Here is a 22,406-nt window from a genome sequence, read left to right on the forward strand (position 1 = left end):
TTTGTAGCGTTCGCAGCGTGTCGCGGAGCTGCGCCGAGCGTCCAGGCAGGCCCGAGGGTGGCAGGCGGCAGCGAGCAGGGCGGCGGGCAGCTGTCGCGGTGCGGCGGGCGGAGGCGCTTTGTGAGCGCTGCGGGCACAGGTGCAGTATTCGTCGTGCGTGACGTCGCGCGGTGAGTGCGTGGAGGGCGAGCTCGGTGTGCTGGCGCGAGAGCGGATCGGAGTTGTGCTGGACACGACGGCGGACGGGCGTCGAGAGCACAACGCGACGCAGCAACGGCGGCGGCTAGGGGGTGATCCGAGCGGCCACAGCGACGTCAAGCAGACAGCGATGTGAGAGGCCGGGAGCTGTGGCTCAAGACGACGTAGGCATGCAGGGTCGGACGGCTGGGGAGGGCAATGATCGCAGCGTGGGCGAGCAAGTGTGGCAGCCGGCGGGCGAAGGAGGTCGTGCCGAGTGATGTGTGGCTGCGGCTGCTGCGATTTCAGGGAAGCTTGGAAGCCCGCTGGCCGGCCGTCATTCAGCACGCGGACGCGAGTCCAGACAACAAATGCCGGGCAGATGCGCCTGTCGATCGGCGCGGAGCTGTACAGTAATGAGAAAGAGGAGGCCTGGTTCAATTGCGGTCGAAGAATAAAGGGGAGGCTTGGCGGAGCGAGATGCGCGTCCGGCGGCCGTCCGCTAGAGATGTCGACGGCCTGCGATGCGCTGCGATAGATGCTGGCGGGTCGAATTAGAGATTAGCAATTATTGCAAGCCCAGAGAGCTGTTGCGTGCTTGTTGGAGCAGGTCCAGCGGGCAGAGCGCGTTGCTGTGGCGCGGCGAAGGAACGGACCGCGAGCCAGTCCTAGCTCGCTTCCAAAATTTTGGGCCTGGGGAAGCTCCAGCGACATCACTTCTCGCCGACCTGCTGCTGCCGTAGACTATCCACGTCGCCGAGCGCTGTCAACCCCCAAGAGCTTCCATCAGCAACAACCCATCCCCTCTTTCCCAGCGAATACCGCATTCACAGTCGCCATGGAATCGTACGTCAATTGATTCCCCTGCCGGAGCTATGCTAATCGCGTGCCAGTCTTACGCAGTCGGAGCAGCGCGAGCTGCAGAACCGCATGGAGAAGAAGCAGATGAAGGAGTTCATGAACGTGAGCACACCCTCCGTTCTCAGCGATCGTCGAATCCGCCACGGATCTCCCGCCCAGAACGACGCAACACGCTGATGCTCCGGCGCTAGATGTATTCCAACCTCGTCCAGCGGTGTTTCGACGACTGCATCAACGGCTTCGAGAGCAAGTCGCTTACCTCGCGAGAAGAAGGCTGCATCATGCGATGCGTCGACAAGCACATGAAGGGCTCGCAGCGCTTGGGCGACAGGTTCCAGGAGCAGAATGCAGCGATGGCACAATCCGGCGGCGCTCTGGGACGGTAAACCACCTGGTCGACCGTCTTCCCTTTGCACATATTTCCGGTAACGGCTCGTATAGCCGCGGCGTCCTAAAAGCTACGGGACGATAGCCTAGCCGGGAGGCCTTGGGTGGTGGTAGCGGACGCTGATGCTGTCGGCATATTTTGGACGCGCAATCCATTGTACGAGTAAATTGGGTCTGGGTTCGGAATACAGGGCGCATGGAAGCTCCTCATATCGAATGTTACTTCACTCATCAGCGATGTCCCCCTGCTCTGACCTATCGTCAACTTCCTAAGCCATAGTCTACACAGTAAATCTCTGACCGTCATCAGATACACGGGGCCAAGCAGTGTAAAGCGACCGTCTTTCCCTCCCAACAAATTTCACGGTTTTGACTTCTCGAGACGAACAACAGTGATGGACCACGGGACTTGTACATAGTCGTGACAATAGGAGTGACAGTAGTCTATTGAAGGAAAGAGTACTTATCATCCTCCCGCGGCGTACATCACAATCAGCATTGCACAGGTGATCCCGTCACCCGGGGTTTTGTGACGTAAATTTTCGCTCTGGTCGCCCCCTTGTGTGTATTGGGGAAGAGAACAACGGAATGAACAGTCACAGTATAAACAAAATTCAGCAAGACGAGGTGTCAAGTTCTGTGTAGATTAACGAAACCCAAGAACCACGACCAAAAGAATCACACTCAAGTAGCTCTGGCAGGGGCTGATCGCGAGCCAAGGGCAACAGGCGATTGAGGTCCCCTTTCACAACGTTTACTATCAACCAAACGAATACAAGATGTAGGAATAGCAAGAGCTTCTTCCGTGAACCATATAATATGACTCCGGTAGTGGCACTAGGTCGTAGTTCCATTGGCTGGTAGTTTGTAACATTTGTCTTGCGACGGGATTTTCTCGCCCTGATCCCACTGGAGAAAGTTAGCATGGACTAGGTCAGTAAAGGTATGAAGACAGCGCCTACGTGTTCATGGACACAGCCGTCGACCCAGCGCCACCTATCTGTTGTAGAGTATCGCGCGTACGACATATTGGTCGTAGCATCGAAGCACCACGCCGTGTTCTGTTCGGTGCCTATCTTTCTGCCGTTGCAGAAGAGGGGCCAAATGGTGTTCGGACCGCTTGCATAGCCCGGTGTATTTTGCTTCAATAAGTTTTAGTTACATTGTTTGCAAGCCCTAATCTGAAAACGCGAGGCTCACTTTGTAGACTGAATCGATGAGCGAAAACATGGTCCTGGGATCGCCATCTACCACAAATGCACGATAGAATTTATACGCCCGTTGAGCCGTCTCCTCCACGGTGACGGAGGAATTGGGCTGGCAGGTGACGGGAGGGGTCTTCAGATTGCAGAGGTTCTCCCTTCTGTAGAGGCTTCCGTCGTAACTGGCTGGCGCGGCAAGGACCGCGATGGGCGCGAGAATGCCTGCGGTAAGGAACAGTGAGAAGCGCATTCTTATCAGCTGCTGCAGACTTGTAGATGGAAGAAGAAGAGTACATGATAGGATCGACGCAGTGATCAGGTACTTTATATACACTTCGTAGCCCGGTAAGTAGGACCAGCGAGGTCTATGGGAGGCACATTGCCGGTCTGCTTTTACCAGGAGTATATGGCGGTTAATTAGTCTCAGCGACTGCCAGGCCCTCTGGCCGGGGCCTTTTAATCAAGGATCTTGGCCCATTTGCGTCGACTTACGATCAATTATATGGCCATGGAAATAAGAGTGCCGTTCGTGCAGTGCCCAGGTGTGACACTCAACCCTGAAATGCAGGCAGTTGTTCCTTTGTCTAGATGTGGCGGTGTGTGGCGCAGCGCCGATCGCGAAGCAGGAACAATTCACTTGGCCTGGCTTGGCTTCCGTAATCGCCCACGCCTGCTTCTTTCTTGTCGTTTGCTCAGCCCACCCAATATTTAAACCTCCGGTACTGCGCTCCACTTCGACACTTAAAGCCTCTTACGAAACCACTATTACCGTTCAGACAAGCGAACACGCGATCTACCCTCGAACAACTCTCGCATCCCTTCTAGACTCACCAAACCGTACTCAACATGGGTTTCATGTGGACAAAGCACTGGGGCGGCAAGCACGGCGGTAATAGCCCCATTCCCCTCTCTGTTGACTTTCTGTGCTAACTCTCTGTAGGTGGAGGTGTCGTCGTTGACAAGCACGGCGCCCGTCGAGCTCCTTTCCGCTTCACCTGCGGGCGTTTCAGTTGCTTCCGCTAAGCCTACGAATGTCCCATGACGATTAACGACTTCGTGAGTTGAAACTCTTCTGGCAGAGTGTTCACTATCTGACTTGAAAAGCTCTCTTTCGACTCTCCACCTTACCACTATCATACAATACTCGAACATCGGCGACGGCGTTAGCGAGATATGAAAACCTTGGAGGCACCAGCGAAATGCTACGGCTGGCAGATGGCCTGCTTCAATACGGTCGACGACCAGTCAATGGGCAGTTCCCTGGCGTACTCTCAATGAGCTCACTATACCCTACATAGCATAATGGATCAGTCGGTTTAAGCAATTCCCAGGGTCTGGAAGCCTTCTCTTGTGTGATATCTTTAAGAATCAATAGCTCATATCCACCTAAGGAACCACAGCAAGCTCGAATTAATCACACCATATTTGTTGGCACGGCCGAACCCTGGATGAACTTGCGTCGAGCTACCCCTGCCTGCTTGACGTCATTGCTGTAGCACCAGCCACATCCTCCCGACCCTAGCACGAGCCCGCGGCAAATCTCAAATTTCAAGCGCGCCACACTCCCATCACAAACAACCACACGCCGTCGATGGGGGAGTACCGGCAAGGCAAAAATCCCAGATACAGCAAAATGCGCTCAATCCTCATTATCCAGCCAAACTCGACCCAGTCAATGACCGATGCGCTAAAACCGCTGGTCGACACGCTCCAGTTCAAAGATGTTAATCAACACCACTTACCGTGCGCCTTTCCAGCGACTAACCACAGCTAGACTGCGCACGAATACTTCACCGCGCCCTCCGGCCCGAAGAGCATCAATGACGAGGACGACGCTGTCGAGAGCGTCAAGCACTGCTTGCCCGGGCTGCAAAAGATCCTCGATCGCCATGATGGCTATCTCGTTGCGTGCTATTCCAAGCATCCTCTCGTACCGATATTGAAAAGCGAGTCCGTCATAAGGGCCGGCCGAACGCCTGTCACAGGCATCTTCGAAGCGAGCGTGAGCACCAGCCTACAGATCATCCATCCCGATGAAAAGTTTGGCATTGTAAGCACAGGCAAGGTCTGGGAGAATATATTATCGGAAGCGGTTGTGGACTTCCTCGGTACTGGGTCGGAAGCCAGCAAACGGTTTGCAGGTGTGGAGACAACGGGCTTGAATGCTACAGACTTGCATGATGCCCCACCGGAGGAGGTACGGAAGCGCATGATGGATGCCGTCAAGAGGCTGTTGAAGAAGGGGAAGGTTGGCGCCATCTGCTTGGGCTGCGCGGGAATGGCGGGCATGGACAAGATGGTGAGGGAAGCTTGCGTTGAGGAATTGGGTGATGCGGAGGGGAAGAGGGTGCGGATCGTAGATGGTGTCATTGCCGGCGTCGCATGGTTGGAGGGCGCAGTGCGATCTGGATTCTAAAGCCCTAAGGGCCTGGAATGCGACATAGCATATCGTGAGGATCTCACGACCATTTGAACAGCATTGCTGGTGTTAAGCATCAAAAGTACGAAATACATTGTTCGATCTTGCATGTGCTTAGCAGAGATCATGCACGTCGGGTGACGTACTAGCCGGAGACTTATTTGAAGCTCCCATCAACCTCGCTCACAAACCATAGCTCCTGACCCTTTGAGCCCTTTTATTTTCTGCCCAAAACTACCCGCCGAAGGAGCCCAAATCCCCCCAGCTCTCTCATGTTCCTTTGAATTCAACATAATACACTCCTTCGTATTACTTCCCTATCATTATCTCCGAAACGCCGAAAAGGCACCGAGCGATGAACGAGACCTCGCCTGCTCCAACAACCATGGACAGCCTGCCAAACGAACTTTTCATTCAAATCGCAGCGCACCTCGACATTGAGCCTCCGTCAGTCGCTAAATTTGCACACGAACCATCGGCGGATATAACGTGTGCGAACGAAACGCCGCTCAAATGCCTTTCTCAGGTATCGTGGAGATGGAGGAAGATCGTGGTTCCTATCCTGTTCCGCTACACCAGAATCCCGCTAGATAAGAATCCGCAGTGGGTACCAATAGATGCAAGGCTGCTTGAAAGCATGCAAGGGCAGCTGACGAAGCTGAGCTGCCACGAGGTGCAAATCTACGGGCGCATGAGAAGCAAGATGAAGAGCAGCTCGCTCTTTGCTTTTGAAGAGGCGTTCGATGACCTTCTCATCAATCTGTGCAGGATCGAGGATGGCGACGAGTTTCTGAAGTCTGCTCCGAATATCCTCTGGTTTCCGCATCTTCCGCCGACTTTCGCGGATTTCGTTCGCTTCGTCCGGCAATACGAGCTCAAGCATCACATCAGGAGTATCGTCGTCTATGCAGAAAAGGAATACGAGCTCCGACATATTTCCACAGCGGACGCACATCTCGCCCGCGTCGTAGCCGAGCTCTGGGATCAGATATTCTTTCGACTCGAACCGGCCCGCTTGGTTGTCGCGGCACCCCCAGCCACACTCGCTGGGCTCTTGGACGTGCAGATGCTGAGCTCAGATGCCTGGGCTTTCGACATGAAGATACACTATATCGAGCTTCTACAGCCAGAACCGTTCAGGCTCAAGCACCGGGACGCTTTTTGCCGACCGTGGAACGCCGCGTTGATCCACCGCCGCCCTTGGGTTCATCTGGGTTACAATGAAGGCTCGTCCATCAGCGCATACAGCACGTATGAATACCACCTCAAGCAGTCCCCAAAGATGCTATACCTCGTCCTCGTTCGCCTCGCGAAAGAAGTCGCAGACTGCTGCAACATCCGCTCCTTCTCCTTTACTGGCGTCTTCCCGTTCGCCACCAACGTCACTACCCTGATCAAAGCCCTTCAAAGGATTTCCACGCTCCGTGCAGTCGAATTTCAGCTCTGTTCGGGTCCAGAGAACGACTTGCTTGACGATCCTAAAAGGATGGGTAGAGCCCAGAGAGATGACTTGTGGCTCGAGTGGAGAGGGAGTTATACGGCTATTGCGAGCTTTTTGGGAACCTATGACTTTGAAGACGGAAGCAAATTTGTGAGCGCGGACTGTGATGCGCCCGACATTACCAAGGAGGTTGAAGAGTACGTAGAAGTGCTGCAGAAGAGGGGCCTCGGGTGGCGAAAGACTGGCGATGGTTCCTGGGTGAGAGATCACAGCCTTGATAGAGAAGTGGTGCCTACCATGGCGAATACGGACGTGGAAGACTGAAGTACCATTTCCTCGATTGGAGTAGCGCCATCAACGACTGCCTGGCCAAGCAATTTGTCCAGGTACGCAAAGAATACTGCTAAAACCTTCTGTCCGCGGCGTACTAATCCAGGTTAGCTAGGAGTACATCTCTGTTCTTCTCGAGCATTTCGATAGCCGGACTCCCACCTAACTGGGCGCAATCTACGCGACAATAGCTCTTCACTCTCGGTCGCAAGACTTGCCCAGCACTAGATGCATGTTGTTGACCCCTTATAGGGTGTTAATGTGGGGTCCGCATTTTGCCGCTCCCCGGAGATTTTTACAAACCCCGGCCCAATCTAATATAATCTACGGCACTTGCTCCACATCTCTAACTTCATCTCGAAATGCTCGGTCTTCTGTGCGATGTGGACTGCCCAGCCTTTGCAATGGTATTTAGTAAACCACTCTCCTCGGCATGCCAGGAGCGCATAGCGGAACGGGAACCAGCTAATAATTCAGAATCTCGCACCGAAGAGCAACATCGGCTCGAGATGGCCCGCCTCAGCTTGGACATCGTTGTGCTAGTCAGCGCCCTAGCTTCCCTCACGTCCGCAGTACCACTGGCAAGAGCCGACTGCGACAAAACCACCCTGTCGAAAGCAGCAGACGCCTACGTCGCAGCCCAAACCGCCGGCTCCATCGCGGCTCTCCAAGATTCGTTTGCCTCCAACTGGACCTACCAAGAGAACAACAAGGTCATCGACCACCAGAAGGGCGTCTTGCACAAGTCGTTAAAGATCGACCACCGCCGCACAAACTACGACCTCGTTCAGTGCGCCACCTACACCGAACTCATTTCCGCCTCTGGTCCCTACACTCTCGCAACGCAGATCCGGCATGCGAGCGATGGCAAAGTAACCTCCATTGATACCATAGCCGCCACGACAAACTCATGGATCTTCAATGCTTCCAAGACCCTCGAGTACGTCAAGCAAGAGAAATGGGACCCCATCCCGAAAGAAAAGCAGGACAGTCGCGAGGCTATCCAAGCAGCCGGCGATGCCTACATGGACATGTGGAGCGATGCTCATGCGCATGAGAAAGTGCCTTGGGGTACACCGTGTGTAAGGCTCGAAGGAAGCGCGTACACGGGCAAGGGTCAACCGGATGATAGTTGTCAACCCGGCATTCCGAGCAACCATAGTCAGGCGCCGAATACACATCGGCGGTATGTGATTGATCAAGAGATGGGCAGCGTGTCTATCTTTTGCGTGTGGGAGCATATGGTAGGTTCCCTCCTAGTCCGCGGTTTTCAGTCCAATTTACTGACATTGTGCAGATGATGGCAGCGGACTCGCACGAGTTCCGGCTGGAGAACGGAAAGCTGAGATATGTGCATACAATGACTGAATGTGGGGGAAAGACGTGCAGGCTGTGATGCACGCTGCGGACGGAGAAAGTGCGGCGATCCCGGGAAGGGTTTGTGAGTGACAGATGTACCGAAGCAATGAATGCATACGCGAAGGTCTGAAATTACAACGCAATCTTAGTGACTAGTGCTTCATAGTCTCATTGAACGCCTACAGCGCAGCCCTAATGAAACGAGGACGACTATGCAGAGCAATACTCCTTCAACCTCATGACTAGCATCACGCCAACCCAGCTCCTAAGGCAACGCAAAATACCACAAGTCTTCAACTACCCCTTTCCCTCTCTAACATTCCAACCAACCGAGGTTTTATTTCCTCACGGCCACCATGTCCCTCACCACAAAAACCCTGGTAATCAAATACCACATCAACTTCGGCGACCGCGACCATCCCAACGCCACCCCCTACCTCCTAGCCCGAATCCCCCGCCCCAGCCGCCCAACACTCACCTACAACCACCCCATCCGCGTCCCCCAAGACGCCGTCTTTGCCATCAACATAGTCCTCTCAGACCCAAACGTGTACCAGCTCGACGGGCCGGCCCTGCGCAAGACAGGTCCGGGGCTACCTGTGCGTATCGTCGATGACCTTCCAGTGGAGCAATACACACCACGTCTGGACTCTGAGTCTAGAAGGGATCGCACTGAGACGGCGCCGCGGGGGCGTCGAACTCCCAGGCAAGCACAGCGACCTCCCGCGATCTCCTACCCGCGGACAGCGGACTCGCTTCCTCCACGTGAAGTTTACGCGCGGGCATGCGCGCTGTTGAGGGATGCTAGGGGCGTTGGAGAGGCTGAGTGGTCGGGTGCGCGGCGTCAGCGTCACGCGGAGAGTCGCAATCGCAATCGCGGTGCTGGACAAACGAGTACGCGCTGTTCTAGAGGGGGCCGAAGGGAAGACGGCATGGAGAGGCATGCCAACGCTAATGCCAGTGCTCAAATTGCTGGTCAGACTTGTCGGGAAGCTAACTCGATGCGCGGCGGTATTCAGCAGGCTTACAGGCGTGGAGGTGAAGATATGTCTCTGACTGAGCGCCCTCGAGAAGCTAGACAGTATGGCATCGGCGCTGACGTACAACGCACACGCACCAGCGCTCGTAGGAGTGGATCCCAAGCTACCTCCCGTACCGTCGGCAAATCGAGCACTCTACCAGAAGAATCCCGGCATCCTAAAGCCCGGGGCTCACCCGCTGAAAAACAAGCCCCTTCACGCACAACAGCACAGAAGAAGCCCGGGAACGGCACCAGGAGTCCAACCGCCCACGGTGTCTGTCGAGCTATCCCCCCGGTGGAAGACATTCTATCCCGCTTTAATGCTATCTCACCGCCTGATACGTACTCTTCACGGAGCAGCATCGATGATAGCATCTCTCACGCCATCTCCGCCACGAACAACGCTCATACTAGTTCTAGACTAACCGCTCTGTCCATACCTGGATCCTCCTCTCCACGACGCACTGCCCGGCAAGACAGTGACAGTGCTCTCAACCCGCATACACACCGGAAGAAGAAGCAGCAGGACAACCTCAACAACAAACGAGCCAATGACTCCTCATGCCTACCCTCGCGCTTAGTCTCTCCTCCCCACCGGCGACTCCACCACGCAGCATCTTCAAACGCTCTGGCTCTGCACAAAAAGCCACACTGGGACACTCACACTCACCGTAGCTCTTCTCCCCCGCACAGCTCCTCGACGTCCTCCTCCGCGCAGCCCTCGAACCATCGACGCAAGTCCAAGTACCCCATCCACCCCAGCCCCCCCTTTCCCTCCCGTGCTCTGCCCGGCTCATGGCCCTCCCCCTCCCCTTCTCCTTCCTCTTCCCCTTCTCCGTCCCCCACGCAGCACCCCATAAACCTCCACTACACGCGCTACGCCAACGCACCCGTCCCGCGCAAAGCGCGCGTACGCGTACGCTTCGCCCCGGTAAAACAGTGCCACGCGCTCGACGGCCGTATTTCGCACGAGGCGGTTGTGGACAACGAAGGGAAAACGGGGAAGCGGTGGCGGTGGCGGAAGAAGGCGGGCGATCCGGTTAGGAACGTGGATGCGGATGTAAATGCGGGGGAGGTGGCGGAGCTAGTGGATAGGGAGGGTTGGTGTGGGAAAGGGGAGGAGTGAGGGAGTGAGGGAGGTGGAGGTGATGGTAATGGTGGTGGGTATGACTAAACTCTTTTTTTGGGTGGTTTTCCTCGTCTTGGATGGGCTAGGCAAGGCATAGAAGGATCCAACTACTGTTGACAATGCTATTGCTCGATATATCGACGCGTTATGCAGCGCTCTGTCTAGGGTCGCGAGGTACAACAGACAGCGTTAGTCAGAAACGACATAGATCAAGAGCAGGCGGGTTGACGAGAATAGTGGTAGTACATATTACCGCTAATCAATCCATCATACAGCAAGCAGACCCTCATCGCCAGTAATCCCCTTCTTTCTTCATCATTCAAGTTCCTCCAGCCCCGGCGGCGAGGCTATATACAAAACGCAATCCCATTTCCTTCCAGTACCCAAGCCCATCCATTTTGCATTATGTCGTAGCGCGAAAAATATCAGTACATATGCCATATCCCCATATAAACATACACTTAGACACTATAACCTTTTCTTTCCCGTTTCATTCCTATTCCCATTCCGGAAACACGCCTACTTCCCATACTTTACGTCACACAAGCAACCGCCGTCCACCCGACAGTCCACCTCACACTCCCCATAACCACGACCAACACCGCTAGGCCCACACTCACACTCGTCATCGCATACACATACGCATGCCATCTCCTCAGCCCATCGATTTCCAGTATCCACGTGCTCACCGTCGTCAAGCAGCCACAGAAGCCATCCATGATGCCCTGCAGCACCTGGCAGCCCACCCGACCGCCGCCGACGAGCGCCAAGGAACCAAGAGCGACGTGCTGCAGATCGTAGGCCATGGCGAGCACAGCGGTGCCGAAGATGTTGACGGTGAAGGTACCGAGGGGGAAGGCGGGCGCGAGGGAGTTCAGGCGGAGGGAGGCGTAGAAGCGTAAAAGGCAACCGAGAGGCGCGAAGACGCAGGCGAAGATGGCTTGGCCGCGCCATGTTTCGTTGCTCCAGGCTCCTTTGCTGGACGGACCTCCAGGGCGGTCAGGCGGCCAGATAGCCATGAAGACGGCGCCGAGCCAGGCGCCCCATCCCACAATTACTATTAGGGGGTCGAGAAAGCGGCGTGTGAAGCGGAATGGGAAGGTCGGCGTGATCGGGTCCAGCAGGATGGCGACGTGCGCGCCGAACTTGAGGGCTGCGAAGGAGAGGGCCACGGTGGTGACCATGATAGCAATCCCGGCCATAAAAGAGTATCCGCTGTTGCGGGTGAGATCCGTCGTCACGCTGCTTGGCGAGCTAGCAGGACGATTGGCGGGCGAAGGAAGGTCGTTCACAAAGGCGAGGAACATGTCGCGCAGGAAGCTAGAAAACGACGTAAAGGAGCCACAGAAGCCAGTGGCTAGGCCGATGTAGAGAGGGATAGTCTTCTTGACTTTGGAATGATTGGCCTTTTCGTGGGCGATCTGATCTTCAATTGCTTTCTCCTCGTCGCGGATGGGCGTCCGTGGTGGTGTCGGGGTCCGCGTCCCCCATTCATCACGGAAGAGCCGCCGGTCTTCTGCCAAAAAGCCCATAAAGAGTGTCCCGGCGACGTTGGCCCATAGGACGGAAAAGGTGACAGGCGTGTCTGGGTAGAAGGTCAACCATTGGAGACCAAGACGGGCCAATGTACCCAGTATGGAGAAGAAAATGAGATATGAAAGAGCGTAGAGCTCGGTCGCCCATTTGGAAGGCTCGTACTCCCCCTCTCCGCGATTATCCGATATTGTAGGCAAAGCTGTGATGTCGAAATCTGTCGCCGGTGTGCCCCTTCCCGATGCCAAGCGCTTCGAAGACCTTCTCGAGCGCCGCTGTTTCGAATGCCGCGACTCTCCCCTCTCTTCTTCGAGCGTACTGTGGCGATACAGTCGCCGCTCCCAGGGATTCTGCACAGGCGCGGGGCCCTCCACTTCGTTCAAGCCCTCCCATGCACTGGATGAGTCTACGCCAGATGGAGTGCGCTGGCGGTGCGAAGGCCTTCTTGAAGACCGCGGCTGCGACTCTCCTCTCTCTTCTTCGAGCGTGTTATACCGGTACAATTCCCTCTCAGACGGATTCTGAACAGGCCGCGGACCTTCGACCTCATTCAGATTCCCCCACGCAGCCGGCGACAGTAGCTCATCTATGTTCCTGCCTCTTGATCCTGTCCGCGCCAGACTCCCCGAACTGCCGTGGCGACTTGCGGATCCACCAGTATTCCGTCTCTGCTTGCCCTTGTCCAGGCTTTGTTTCCTGCGCGGGATGACGGGCGCTGGCGACGGAGTGGAGGGTACCGACGGAATCTCGGCGGCATCGCGGAGGGTGTAGTCGTCGTGGGCTCCTCCGCTGGTTTCGTTGAGCAATTGCGAGCTCTGGCGGCGCGAATGGGGTCGGGACTGTGGGCGGGAGCGAGGTGGCGTCCGTCCTGAGCGCGAGGACGAGGGCAGGGAGGAGCGCTGCTGGTTGTAGTGCGAGTCGCGGCGACTCAGAGAGCCGTCATCGCTGTCTGCCATGGTCTGGGCTCACACAGCAGCTGGCCGCAAAATTGCACTCTTCGAGCCCAGCGGGAGAAGCCGAGGTCCAAGTTGGCGGAGCGGAGACCGGAAAGGCGAGAAAGCCAGGTCGAGGCGCGACGAACGGCACATAAATACAGTGTTTGTTTTGAGCGCGCACGCATTGAGAGCCGCAGCCCACTTGCATGAGGCGGCGCCCGGCCGTGTGTGATAAATCAACAGGACCCCATGGTGTAACAAGCCAAAAAGCGCTCGCGTTGCCTCCCGCTCCCTGTCTTGACGTCGGATCTGCGCGAGGATAGGCCGGCCATAGTTCATGCACTAAGCCGCGCATCCGAGCAGACTAGGCCGTTGACAGGGCGGCCTTATCACCGGCCGTGCGTTTTGCTGCTGCTGCTGTCACCTTGCATTGCGTCCGAGGCCGACCAGCAACGTTCGCTTCGCTGCAGCGGCCACGGCTGTTTCACGCCCGCCACCCTGTGTTATTTTCCCTCCGACGCCCACTGAGTGTGATTGCTGAGCGGGACCATCGCAACAATGGCAAGCCTCCCACCGAACGCTCACGTCTCGAGCCATCCCTGCCTGCAGGCCAAGCTCTCGCAGCTCAGGTCGGCAGCCACAGGGTCGAAAGAGGTGCAGGCGCTGGTGCATGACATCGCGCTCATGGTCGGGTATGAGGCTCTTGCCTCGGGTCTCCAGGCTCAGGAGAGCGGCACGGTATGTTTATACTCCGCCCACCATATATATACAAATACCCGTTTCCTTCCTAGCCGCGGAGCGAGCTGCCTGGCTGACGGGTGTATTGGTCATGTACCCCGCTATACTTCGACATACCACAGCGCACGGGATACATACCACCTTATGCTATGGCATCCTAACTGACGATTGCAATCAGGACAAGTCTCCCCTAGGCTACACCTACACCACGACCACAACATTCCCGCCTCCGCCCCGCATCTCGCTCGTCCCCATCCTGCGCTCCGGCCTGTCCATGATCCCGGCCCTGTCCGCGCTCCTGCCCGCGCCAGTCCCCGTCCACCACCTCGGTCTCTACCGCGAGAAGTCGACCCTCCAGCCCGTAGAGTACTACAACAACCTGCCCTACCACAGCCCCACGCCCGCGAACCCCGACGCCAGCGGGCCCGCCGAGCTCGCGATTATCGTAGACCCCATCATCGCGACCGGCGCGACGGCGTGTGCCGCCATCGATACGCTGAAGGACTGGGGCGTGAAGAGGATCATTGTGTGTGCGGTGCTAGCCACCGAGGAGGGGCTGAACAGGGCGTGTAGCGAGTGGGTAGAGGGCGTTCAGGTGTGGGCTGGGGGATGCGATAAGGAAGTCGATGGGAAGGGTATGATCAAGCCTGGCCTAGGGGACATCGGGGATAGGCTATTCTTGACTATCGGCAAGTGAGGAGTTTAGATCTCAAGGTTGCTTTTTGAGGATGCGTACGAATGCACGCCAGGACGACAGTCTTCGATATAGAACGAACGCCGCACTACGGCCGGCTGTGGACACAGAGGAAGCTATAGACGGATTAGGTGGACATCGGATCGGCCAGATACCAAGTCTTGATATTACGCAATCTAGCATTCACGATCAATCCTGCCAAAGTCTTGTCGTATTTCTTGCGTTCGGGGATTCTCTGGGTTCGAGGGCTCGCCATACAGAAATGATTGCTTGTATAGCTAACTATTATCCGTGCTTTTATACGCAACTGCGAAGACTTCTGGAGTGGCTGTTACGTGCGTCGTATATTTATATCCAGAGAATTCCACACCACGAGTGCATGTGCTCAACCGCATTAAAACTTATTGACAACATAAAAGAAACGTCGTTAAAGCTACCGATAGCATCAAAAGCATCAAAAAAGCTACTGGCATACGCTTTCCTAACCTACAAAAGTAAACAAACAGGCGGCAGCGTACACGGATGACCCTAGTGGGGAACGAAGACCAATCTTCCCAACCCAAAAGATCCGGGAGAGATCGCAATCCACTGCATAGCATCTAACGCGCAAGATGGCAGGGATGACAAGCCCGCGCCGGGCCAGTTCAGCTACCTGCGGAAAAAGAGATATATATGTACAAAAGTGCGCTATCGAAGACACAATGAGCTTATGTACAGGCATTGATACAGCTCGGGTGTCGCAGCAGCATTATAACTTGGATGCAGTGGCAGTCGCCAGGGAACACAAACACAGAAGCTTCCGTAAGACGTAAAGATTACCTAGGGAAAGGGCATAAGGCATGGAGGCAAGATCATGACGTGAGGAAAGGCTCCCTACCTCTGATCTCACCTTGTTGAATCTAGGAAAGCACTTATAGTGCGGTAATAATTACATACCTACCCGCCAGAAAGAGATGGAGAAAGGAAACAAACACATAGTAAAACACGGAAAGAAATTCACCTTTGCCCTACCCTTCCGCTCCACTGCCATGTTCGCTTGCGCCGACGGTTAACACTGTTTGCAAGGTCTCTTTCCATAAGCGCTGGCGGTAAGCGCTGTGCAAGATGAACCAGGTTATGTCTGTTTGTGTGACGGTTTGCACTATTGCAGAACGGTGCCGGAAGTAGTCATGACGGTAGTTATCCCCCAGTCGAGCCCACTGTGTCATACTTTTCCTTTTCTTCGAAGTCGCGAAAAGGTGTAGAAGCTGATGAATGCAAGTCGAGTGAAAGATGTCGTGAAGAAGCCGGTGTCGAGATGCCGTGGATGCTTACCCTCTCCAGCCGTAGATGCAGGTGCTGTGCTTTCGGAGAAGTTGAGTTGCTGATCTTACCCTCGTTGTCATAAAGGGTTAGACGAACAGGCGTAGAAAGGAAGGTAACCTTTGACAAACCCATATGAGTACACTGAGCTGACGGTCTGCTCAGTACCTCCGTCGCTGTCTCGGATCGTCGTAGTTGTCGCCTTCATACCCACGCTTGCGGGAGCCATGGTCGTCTCGGCCACCATACCCACCATCGCGATCGCGCTCACGATCACGGTATCGATCTCTGCTTCCGAGGGGTTCGTTATTTGCACCGCTTGATCCTCGATCGCCATAGCTGCGTCGGTCATCGCCGAAACGGCCTCCGCCGCTACCACCGAAGCCACCGCCAAACCCACCCCGTCCACCACGAGGACCGGAGGGAGCACCGTCGGGAGGTCCATAGCCGTTGGACTGGTAGCCAATACCTGATCGGCCACCATAGCCTCCTCCTCCGCCGCCGCCGCCGCCGCGACCACCGAATCCGCCGCGGAAACCACCACGATCACCTCCAAAACCACCGCGACCGCCCCCGAATCGGCCTCCACCAAAGCCAACGCCTCGGCCAAACCCGCCAGGCCCAGCAGGAGGACCGAAGCCACCAGGACCAGCGGGGCGCGCAGGCGGGCCTTTGGTGTAGCCACGCCCACCTAGGCCGCCACCAAATCGTCGCGGGCGCCACCCGGATACCGTACGACCGCGCTCGACGTCGACGCAAACGCGTCGATCCTTAATCTTAATGCCGTCGGTCTCTTTGTAGGCAGCCTTCATATCCTTCTCGCGCTCGTACACGATGAAGGCGTAGCCTCGCTTGCGCTTCTTGGGCTCCGCGTCCGGCGAGGCAGTGACGTCCTCGACGATTCGTATCCTCTCAATTGGTCCGTAGCGACCGAATTCGCGCTCGAGATCGTCTTCGGTGACGTTGTAGGCGAGGCGAGAGACGAAGAGGGTCTTGAAAGCGTCGCCTTGGACTTTGGGGTCTTCGCTGGGTTTGTCTGTCAAGCGTTAGCCTTGTTCAGAGCAGATACCTACTCACGCATCTCGGGTAGATGCTCTAGTGTGTGATGTCGTACATTCTTTTACGCCTTCAGTGAGGAGCTTCTCCTGCTTCTCCTTCTTCTCCATCTTCTTGCGGTCGCGCTTCTGCAGCCAGCTGTCGGTCGGCACGTAGCCGTCGTTATCCTTGTACTCCTTCAATGCTTGCAAGTACTGGCCCACACCAGAGATGCGCGCTGTCTGGCGCTTCTCGGGCGCGTGGTCCGAGGGCTCAACCCAACGCAGCGGCGGCCGCGGGGCGAAGAGCTGGAGCAACATCGGCGGGAGTTTGTCCGTCATGCTGATTTGTGTCCTGAGCGCGTCAGATGGCGATGTTGAAAGGTGTTGTTGGAAAAGTGGGGAGGGAGCGACGATGGAGAAGTGGTGTTGACGAGAGCTCGAGGTAAGTTGTTCGCAAGGAGGGCTTGGCGCGCCAGCCTAGCACGTGATAGCGCCTTCCGCGAAAAGTTCGGGGCAAGGGTCGAGTTCATCAGTTGTGAAAGCGTAGGAGCCATCGCCATCACGCTGCAATCATGCCGCTGTCGGCCATCAGAACAGTCGCAAAGCCTCAGGTATGTATCAATTGCATCTCATACATCTCCATGACGAAGGTTGGGTTCTAATCGACTGTAGAATGGCGTCGGTGCCTTCATCCTCCAATGCAGGAAGCTCGAGTTCCACTACTGCGACTGGGCCGGCTCCTCACGAGGCATGAACGCCTTCATCAAGTCCTCCCTCCCCTCTTTCGCAAAGCGCAATCCTCAGATTGAGATCTCCGTCTCCCCGCGACCGAGACGACACCCGGTGATACGAGCACACTACATCAACGGCAACCAGCGAGCGATATGCGTACGGAACCTGACGAACGAGGGTGTAAGGGAGAAGGCAGAGTTGCTAAGGGATGCAAGCGGGGAGAAGAACAAGAGGGTCAACAAGCCGGTGACAAGTATCAATGAGAGCGTGAGAGGCATTTGGAGTCCATTCCATGGCGCGAAGATTCAGATATGATAAGCACGATGGCTGGAGATCGGGCGACAGAAAGTGACTTGGGCAACCGGGTAGGAAGAATAAAGGGCCTCCTGGACCTCTTCAGTCTGGCTATGGCGCGGATAACACGATTGCATGGGAGGCGCATGTTTGTCGAAGTGTACAGCAACTGTGCAATATTGTAACAAACATATCACTTGAAGAGCCATTGTAAGATTCTTTACGCATCGGCCCATTCATCCAGTACAGTCGATTTTGAGAAGGTAATGTTAGACCCTTGATATGCCTTCCACCCCTAGCGAAGCCCACCTTCTTTACCCGTCCTTAGAGACGAGCATCGCCACCATGCATTCACGCATTGTTGCAGTTGATGATGTCAACGAAGGCGGGCTTCAAGCTAGCACCGCCGACTAAGAAGCCATCGATATCGGGCTGCTTCGACAGCTCGCTACAGTTCTTCTCGGTGACGCTTCCTCCGTACAGTATGCGTGTAGCCTCGGCCGCCTCGGGAGATACGTCCTTCTTCAGCCACTCACGGATAGCAGCATGGACTTCCTGTGCCTGCTCGGTGGTCGCGACCTTGCCGGTACCAATAGCCCTAGAACAGTGTCAGACAGGAGAAAGTGTATTAGGCAGACGCAGGCTTACCAGATAGGCTCGTAAGCAACGACAATCCTCGACCAGTCCTTGACCTTCTCCGCGACAGCCTTGAGCTGCGTCGTCACGACTTCGATGGTCTTGCCCGCCTCGCGCTGCTCCAAGCTCTCGCCGCAGCACAGGATGACGCCCAATCCGCCATCGATAGCCGCCTTGGTCTTGCTCGCAACGAACTGGTCGTCTTCCTGCAGAATGACTCTCCGCTCCGAGTGTCCCAGAATAGTCCAGGTAATGCCGCTCTCCTTCAGCTGGTCGACGGAGATCTCGCCGGTGAAAGCGCCGTTCGGCTTGTCGAAGACGTTCTGCGCCGCGACTTCGATGCCCTTTCGGAGGTGTTCGCGGGCGAGGAGGAGGTAGAGGGATGGCGGCGCAATCACGACCTCTGCGGCACCATCAGTTTCCACTCCTTGAAGAATACAGAGGAATTAAGTAGACATACCGACGTTCGGGTCAAGCTTAGCCTGGTTGATGTTGTGCACAATATCCCGAATGGTCTTGATATTGCCATTCCTTTAGACGTGTCAGACCATCCTTGCGCAGGTACTCACTCACAGCTCTGCTTGTAACGTACATCTTGAAGTTGCCTCCGACGAAGAATTGGCGACCCATTTTGGCGGTATTTGCTCTAGTTCTGCCTGAAGACGAAGTATATGGAGGTTAGGTCGTGGTGAGTGAAGCGGCTGAAGTTGTGGTGGTGCCGTGTGTTGTTGAGCTCAAAAGTATTGGCCGATGGCGGGGGAGGGGCTAGGAGCCTTTTCGTATTGACGTTTTTCGGCGAGCTTCGGACTTGCTTTTGGCACGGCCGTGGGCGAGAAGAAAAGCAATGGAGAAGCAAATCCTACTCGACGACTTTGCTTTTGACGAATAAAAATTGTTGCCTGCATTATCCTGTGTTGCGTCATTTTCGTCCTTTCGGGGCACTACTCTGCTTGCCGTCTCGAACGCACGCGATCAATTGATCGATAATTGAGGAACTTTAGAATGGAATCTAGGATTTCATACCGTAACAATGGCCTTTCCGAATACTCAAACATCTGCAAGTAGCTCGGATTGACGGGCAGCTATCGACCTCGGGATCTGGTGGATCTTTCATCGATGCTATCCCAAAGAGGAAAGGCCGGATCTGCTACGCTTCGACCTCAAGCCGTCGACAACCTCTGCTCTCTTCTCCACCACCACCTTCATGACGCTTCCAAATCCCAAACTTACTGCTCCCACCGTACACGGCCTCTCAGTCTCCCCACTCACACAATGTACCCACTACTCCTCACCGCTCGACATCATAGCCATCAAGCACGCTTGCTGCAACAAGTTCTACGCATGCATTAGCTGCCACAATGCATTAGAGAGTCACAAGCCGGATGTTTGGCCTAGAAATAAACGAGAAGAGAAGACGGTGCTTTGTGGGGCATGTAAACATGCGCTAAGTGTGATGGAGTACTTGGAGAGTGGAAGTCAGTGTTCGAAGTGCGGAAGTGGGTTTAATCCGAGGTGTAAGAGGCACTGGGGGATGTACTTTGAAGTGGATGCGGAAGAGATGGAGGAGTGAGGTATAGAAGGATGGTGTGTTCAACTTGGAGAACTCTCTACGACTCCTCCCGGGTTTGGGGTTGCATCTACACACGACCGCGACCCTTCAGAGCGTTCATCACCTCCAGAGCGATTATTCCTTTCGAACATTTCACTGGGGACTCACCCGATTTAGAAATCGAGGCGATACTTGACCTGCTCAGCCGACTCGGCTAAACTATAACTCAAATCAACACCATCCTTCCGCCAACTTTCACTCACTCGTTGGCGACAGTCACTGCGGGGGACAATGGCCTCACCTCTGGTTTTCGATTCGGCGTTCTCGGGCTGTCCTATACATAAGACCGCATACCCTCCCCTTTCGATCGTATCAACGATCCACAACTCGAATCAGCTCTACCATGGCACGATACAAACGAACCCCAAGGGACTACCGCACTGAAAACAGTTCGGAGGTCTACATCTGGTTCTTGGACAACTTTCCAACTCTCCTAGACGCAATCCATGCTTACAAGCGAGGCACACTCCCTCTTGGCGAAGCCGGCCGCACAGTAGGATTGCTCTTGATAGCCTCAATGGCGCTCACATCCCAGGTTCTCCAGCCACCTCCTCCTGATTCTCCTCATTTCACAAGTATCAAGAACGAGTTATACACGTGGCTTATCAGACAAGGATTAAACGCCAGCGCCTTGCGCCTCGAACGAAAGTTCATGGATGAATTTGCTCGTGCCGCGGAGCACTACGTCGATAAGAAAGTTGACCGCAATGTCCGATACAGCGTGGTCGAGGCAGAGATGGAGGATCCCGCGAGATGGACCCAGGAAACTGCCTGGCCAGCATGGGATCAGTTCAACATGGACTTATTCGACGTTTCGCGGGAACATCTCTTTGGCCCGAATGCCCCGAACAACGAGGATACGGACAACTTCGTTGACGCTATCAAAACGACTTGTAGCAACGAAAACGAGGACATAGAGTATCCACGATACATTGGCTCGTGGGTGGAAGCCGCTCCAGATGATACTGCCGTTGAATATCGACCAACCGGAAATCCGATCCCTCGAGAAAAGTTCTGTCATTCCTACCGAACGTTACCGGAAGATTGTGGGGTATGCCAGGAGGAGATCACGCAGGCTGAAGCGGAAGCCGGTGGGGTCGTCTCGACGTTATGTGGACATCTGTTCCATGACGAGTGCTTGTATCAATGGGTGAATGGGTCTGCTATGAGTAAGGCGAATACTTGCCCAGTTTGCCGGACGGTACTGTGCGAGGCTCGGGATAGGGAGCATGAACCTCAGTAATTGGGTGGCCCAGGTTGGCAGGGTAATCAGCATACCGTGAGGCGGAACGGCGAACCAAGTGCGGGAAGCAAGAGTGGGTTAACTCAAAGGCGCCGGAGCTTGTCCTGGTCGAATGTGCGGAATCTTGGTGCACATCTCGGTCGGCAGATGCCGCACCTTATAGACTTCTAAATGTCTATGTTTCCATTTTTAATCGTTATGAGAGTACAGTGCTGAAAGGTCATTCGTGTACAGCAACCCTTGAGAAGACGCTAAATAGAGAATGTCTCTCCCTTGTTGCCACCGTTCATGCCATACGGCCGACAAACCCTCCGCTCCGAATTCATCGAGGTCAAGTCGCTCTCTGCACTCGACTCGATAACCCTAGTGACTCCTTCGCCGCCGTTGCGCTGACTTTTCTCGCCAGCGGAGAGCGAGTAGAAGGGCACTGCGAAATATTCGAAACTCCATTCTCCTCATTATATTTTGGGCTGGCGGCAGTCAGCACGATCAACAGATTGCCGTTGGATACCTCACTTAAGGCCTTTAGGCTGGTCTTAGCGGTGTAGGAGCGGGAGACATGTTGATATTCCGGAAGCGTCATACTTGATAATTTACGATTGGATGCTTCACAGAATTAAAACTTTCTTGCCATGAACGGGCGTTTCGCTCGTCTAGCGTGCCAAATCCTCTAAGCGTCGTACGCAGTCCTATGCCTATCTAACCGTCCTGATCCTCTTAGCGACCCCTAGACTCTATGTATTTTGGCCCTCAGTGCGGTAGCGTCGCTGCCGTGAGTCGCAGATCTGCTCACGGTCCAGCGGGCATATATTCGCATTACACATCGCCGATCCATTCACCCACTTCTCTAGGCAAACATCATGAACCACATGACCCGTTGTGCATACGAAAGTAATGATGAAGCACAGTGGGACGTCGCTGACACAGCCTAGAAGCCAGCCTGCGTCGTAGGGGTGATCTCTGAGCCTGTCCAATGCGGCGAACAAGCTGGGAAAGAGATGAGGAAGGCTGCACCGAACTGACAGTGTAAAAGCCATGACTAGGTACTGAGGGCCTTCCAGGTACAGCCGATATATTGAAGCATTATTAGAGGATGATGCTTAACAAGACCCCTGCTGAGACAGTCATTGTGAAGCCGAGACCGCTCTGTTGAAGGACCGCGTGATAAGTCGAAGCAGACTTAGAAAGCGCTGGGAGACCAAATGTCTTAAATGCGCAAGACAAACTCATGTTTCATTCCAGAACTCCTAAAGGCGCGAAATGACATTCCTTCCCAAGGAAAGAAGTTCCTCGACCTAGCCTGATAGAAATGAAAATCGAAAACACC

At 55.0% G+C, this 22,406-nt stretch overlaps 13 protein-coding genes across 13 annotated transcripts; 8 read left to right on the forward strand and 5 right to left on the reverse strand.

Annotated features, from left to right (window-relative positions):
* The first annotated feature begins 979 nt into the window (after positions 1-979).
* On the forward strand, positions 980-1,859 carry BU26DRAFT_516836 (mitochondrial import inner membrane translocase subunit tim9). Its single transcript, XM_033828430.1, has 3 exons — positions 980-1,023; positions 1,071-1,140; positions 1,230-1,859. Exons 1-3 carry the CDS (start codon positions 1,016-1,018, stop codon positions 1,422-1,424), a joined length of 273 nt encoding a protein of 90 aa, XP_033687142.1. The 5' UTR covers positions 980-1,015; the 3' UTR covers positions 1,425-1,859.
* Positions 1,860-2,095: 236 nt separating this feature from the next.
* On the reverse strand, positions 2,096-3,160 carry BU26DRAFT_548827 (uncharacterized protein). Its single transcript, XM_033831963.1, has 3 exons — positions 2,626-3,160; positions 2,388-2,567; positions 2,096-2,334 (listed from the first exon to the last, which is right to left on the reverse strand). Exons 1-3 carry the CDS (start codon positions 2,875-2,877, stop codon positions 2,263-2,265), a joined length of 504 nt encoding a protein of 167 aa, XP_033687143.1. The 5' UTR covers positions 2,878-3,160; the 3' UTR covers positions 2,096-2,262.
* Positions 3,161-4,218: 1,058 nt separating this feature from the next.
* BU26DRAFT_529347 (hydantoin racemase-like protein) lies at positions 4,219-5,043 on the forward strand (the record flags this gene model as incomplete). The annotated part of the gene is made up of 2 exons (XM_033830890.1): positions 4,219-4,350; positions 4,402-5,043. The coding sequence occupies 2 exons, from the start codon at positions 4,219-4,221 to the stop codon at positions 5,041-5,043; spliced, it is 774 nt and encodes a 257-aa protein (XP_033687144.1).
* Positions 5,044-5,216: 173 nt separating this feature from the next.
* BU26DRAFT_252002 (uncharacterized protein) lies at positions 5,217-7,023 on the forward strand. The gene is made up of 2 exons (XM_033821144.1): positions 5,217-6,873; positions 6,929-7,023. Exon 1 carries the CDS (start codon positions 5,402-5,404, stop codon positions 6,809-6,811), a length of 1,410 nt encoding a protein of 469 aa, XP_033687145.1. The 5' UTR covers positions 5,217-5,401; the 3' UTR covers positions 6,812-6,873; positions 6,929-7,023.
* A 303-nt stretch (positions 7,024-7,326) lies between these two features.
* BU26DRAFT_421118 (uncharacterized protein) lies at positions 7,327-8,213 on the forward strand (the record flags this gene model as incomplete). Its single annotated transcript, XM_033823391.1, has 2 exons — positions 7,327-8,061; positions 8,115-8,213. The coding sequence occupies 2 exons, from the start codon at positions 7,327-7,329 to the stop codon at positions 8,211-8,213; spliced, it is 834 nt and encodes a 277-aa protein (XP_033687146.1).
* A 319-nt stretch (positions 8,214-8,532) lies between these two features.
* On the forward strand, positions 8,533-10,323 carry BU26DRAFT_602590 (uncharacterized protein; the record flags this gene model as incomplete). The annotated part of the gene is made up of 1 exon (XM_033835366.1): positions 8,533-10,323. The coding sequence occupies one exon, from the start codon at positions 8,533-8,535 to the stop codon at positions 10,321-10,323; it is 1,791 nt and encodes a 596-aa protein (XP_033687147.1).
* A 230-nt stretch (positions 10,324-10,553) lies between these two features.
* BU26DRAFT_538925 (uncharacterized protein) lies at positions 10,554-12,815 on the reverse strand (the record flags this gene model as incomplete). Its single annotated transcript, XM_033831481.1, has 2 exons — positions 10,554-12,177; positions 12,424-12,815. 2 exons carry the CDS (start codon positions 12,813-12,815, stop codon positions 10,860-10,862), a joined length of 1,710 nt encoding a protein of 569 aa, XP_033687148.1. The 3' UTR covers positions 10,554-10,859.
* Positions 12,816-13,217: 402 nt separating this feature from the next.
* BU26DRAFT_479659 (uracil phosphoribosyltransferase) lies at positions 13,218-14,551 on the forward strand. Its single transcript, XM_033825672.1, has 2 exons — positions 13,218-13,532; positions 13,711-14,551. The coding sequence occupies exons 1-2, from the start codon at positions 13,353-13,355 to the stop codon at positions 14,227-14,229; spliced, it is 699 nt and encodes a 232-aa protein (XP_033687149.1). The 5' UTR covers positions 13,218-13,352; the 3' UTR covers positions 14,230-14,551.
* A 1,138-nt stretch (positions 14,552-15,689) lies between these two features.
* BU26DRAFT_529352 (RNA-binding domain-containing protein) lies at positions 15,690-16,904 on the reverse strand (the record flags this gene model as incomplete). The annotated part of the gene is made up of 2 exons (XM_033830891.1): positions 15,690-16,564; positions 16,643-16,904. The coding sequence occupies 2 exons, from the start codon at positions 16,902-16,904 to the stop codon at positions 15,690-15,692; spliced, it is 1,137 nt and encodes a 378-aa protein (XP_033687150.1).
* Positions 16,905-17,137: 233 nt separating this feature from the next.
* On the forward strand, positions 17,138-17,612 carry BU26DRAFT_529353 (uncharacterized protein; the record flags this gene model as incomplete). The annotated part of the gene is made up of 2 exons (XM_033830892.1): positions 17,138-17,176; positions 17,238-17,612. 2 exons carry the CDS (start codon positions 17,138-17,140, stop codon positions 17,610-17,612), a joined length of 414 nt encoding a protein of 137 aa, XP_033687151.1.
* A 165-nt stretch (positions 17,613-17,777) lies between these two features.
* Positions 17,778-19,087, reverse strand: BU26DRAFT_252057 (Triosephosphate isomerase). The gene is made up of 4 exons (XM_033821145.1): positions 18,820-19,087; positions 18,688-18,758; positions 18,240-18,630; positions 17,778-18,189 (listed from the first exon to the last, which is right to left on the reverse strand). Exons 1-4 carry the CDS (start codon positions 18,855-18,857, stop codon positions 17,943-17,945), a joined length of 747 nt encoding a protein of 248 aa, XP_033687152.1. The 5' UTR covers positions 18,858-19,087; the 3' UTR covers positions 17,778-17,942.
* A 1,092-nt stretch (positions 19,088-20,179) lies between these two features.
* BU26DRAFT_561917 (uncharacterized protein) lies at positions 20,180-21,079 on the forward strand (the record flags this gene model as incomplete). Its single annotated transcript, XM_033832971.1, has 1 exon — positions 20,180-21,079. The coding sequence occupies one exon, from the start codon at positions 20,180-20,182 to the stop codon at positions 21,077-21,079; it is 900 nt and encodes a 299-aa protein (XP_033687153.1).
* Positions 21,080-21,793: 714 nt separating this feature from the next.
* Positions 21,794-22,277, reverse strand: BU26DRAFT_590521 (uncharacterized protein). Its single transcript, XM_033834770.1, has one exon. It carries the CDS (start codon positions 22,114-22,116, stop codon positions 21,814-21,816), a length of 303 nt encoding a protein of 100 aa, XP_033687154.1. The 5' UTR covers positions 22,117-22,277; the 3' UTR covers positions 21,794-21,813.
* Between the last annotated feature and the right edge of the window lie 129 nt (positions 22,278-22,406).

Source organism: Trematosphaeria pertusa (assembly GCF_010094035.1).
Source record: "Trematosphaeria pertusa strain CBS 122368 unplaced genomic scaffold BU26scaffold_4, whole genome shotgun sequence".
In the NCBI taxonomy this organism is placed as follows: Eukaryota; Fungi; Ascomycota; class Dothideomycetes; order Pleosporales; family Trematosphaeriaceae; genus Trematosphaeria; species Trematosphaeria pertusa.

Bases quoted from the DNA above. Each gene is read 5' to 3' on its own strand.
- BU26DRAFT_516836 (XM_033828430.1), top strand. The intron at 1,141-1,229 runs GTGAGCACACCC...CTCCGGCGCTAG, and splicing joins AGATGAAGGAGTTCATGAAC to ATGTATTCCAACCTCGTCCA.
- BU26DRAFT_548827 (XM_033831963.1), bottom strand. From the start codon at position 2,877: ATGCGCTTCTCACTGTTCCTTACCGCAGGCATTCTCGCGCCCATCGCG. The intron at 2,568-2,625 runs GTGAGCCTCGCG...AACTTATTGAAG, and splicing joins TCATCGATTCAGTCTACAAA to CAAAATACACCGGGCTATGC. The intron at 2,335-2,387 runs GTAGGCGCTGTC...AACTTTCTCCAG, and splicing joins ACGGCTGTGTCCATGAACAC to TGGGATCAGGGCGAGAAAAT.
- BU26DRAFT_252002 (XM_033821144.1), top strand. From the start codon at position 5,402: ATGAACGAGACCTCGCCTGCTCCAACAACCATGGACAGCCTGCCAAAC.
- BU26DRAFT_479659 (XM_033825672.1), top strand. From the start codon at position 13,353: ATGGCAAGCCTCCCACCGAACGCTCACGTCTCGAGCCATCCCTGCCTG. The intron at 13,533-13,710 runs GTATGTTTATAC...GATTGCAATCAG, and splicing joins AGGCTCAGGAGAGCGGCACG to GACAAGTCTCCCCTAGGCTA.
- BU26DRAFT_252057 (XM_033821145.1), bottom strand. From the start codon at position 18,857: ATGGGTCGCCAATTCTTCGTCGGAGGCAACTTCAAGAT. The intron at 18,631-18,687 runs GTATGTCTACTT...ATGGTGCCGCAG, and splicing joins TAAGCTTGACCCGAACGTCG to AGGTCGTGATTGCGCCGCCA. The intron at 18,190-18,239 runs GTAAGCCTGCGT...ACACTGTTCTAG, and splicing joins GTTGCTTACGAGCCTATCTG to GGCTATTGGTACCGGCAAGG.
- BU26DRAFT_590521 (XM_033834770.1), bottom strand. From the start codon at position 22,116: ATGGCTTTTACACTGTCAGTTCGGTGCAGCCTTCCTCATCTCTTTCCC.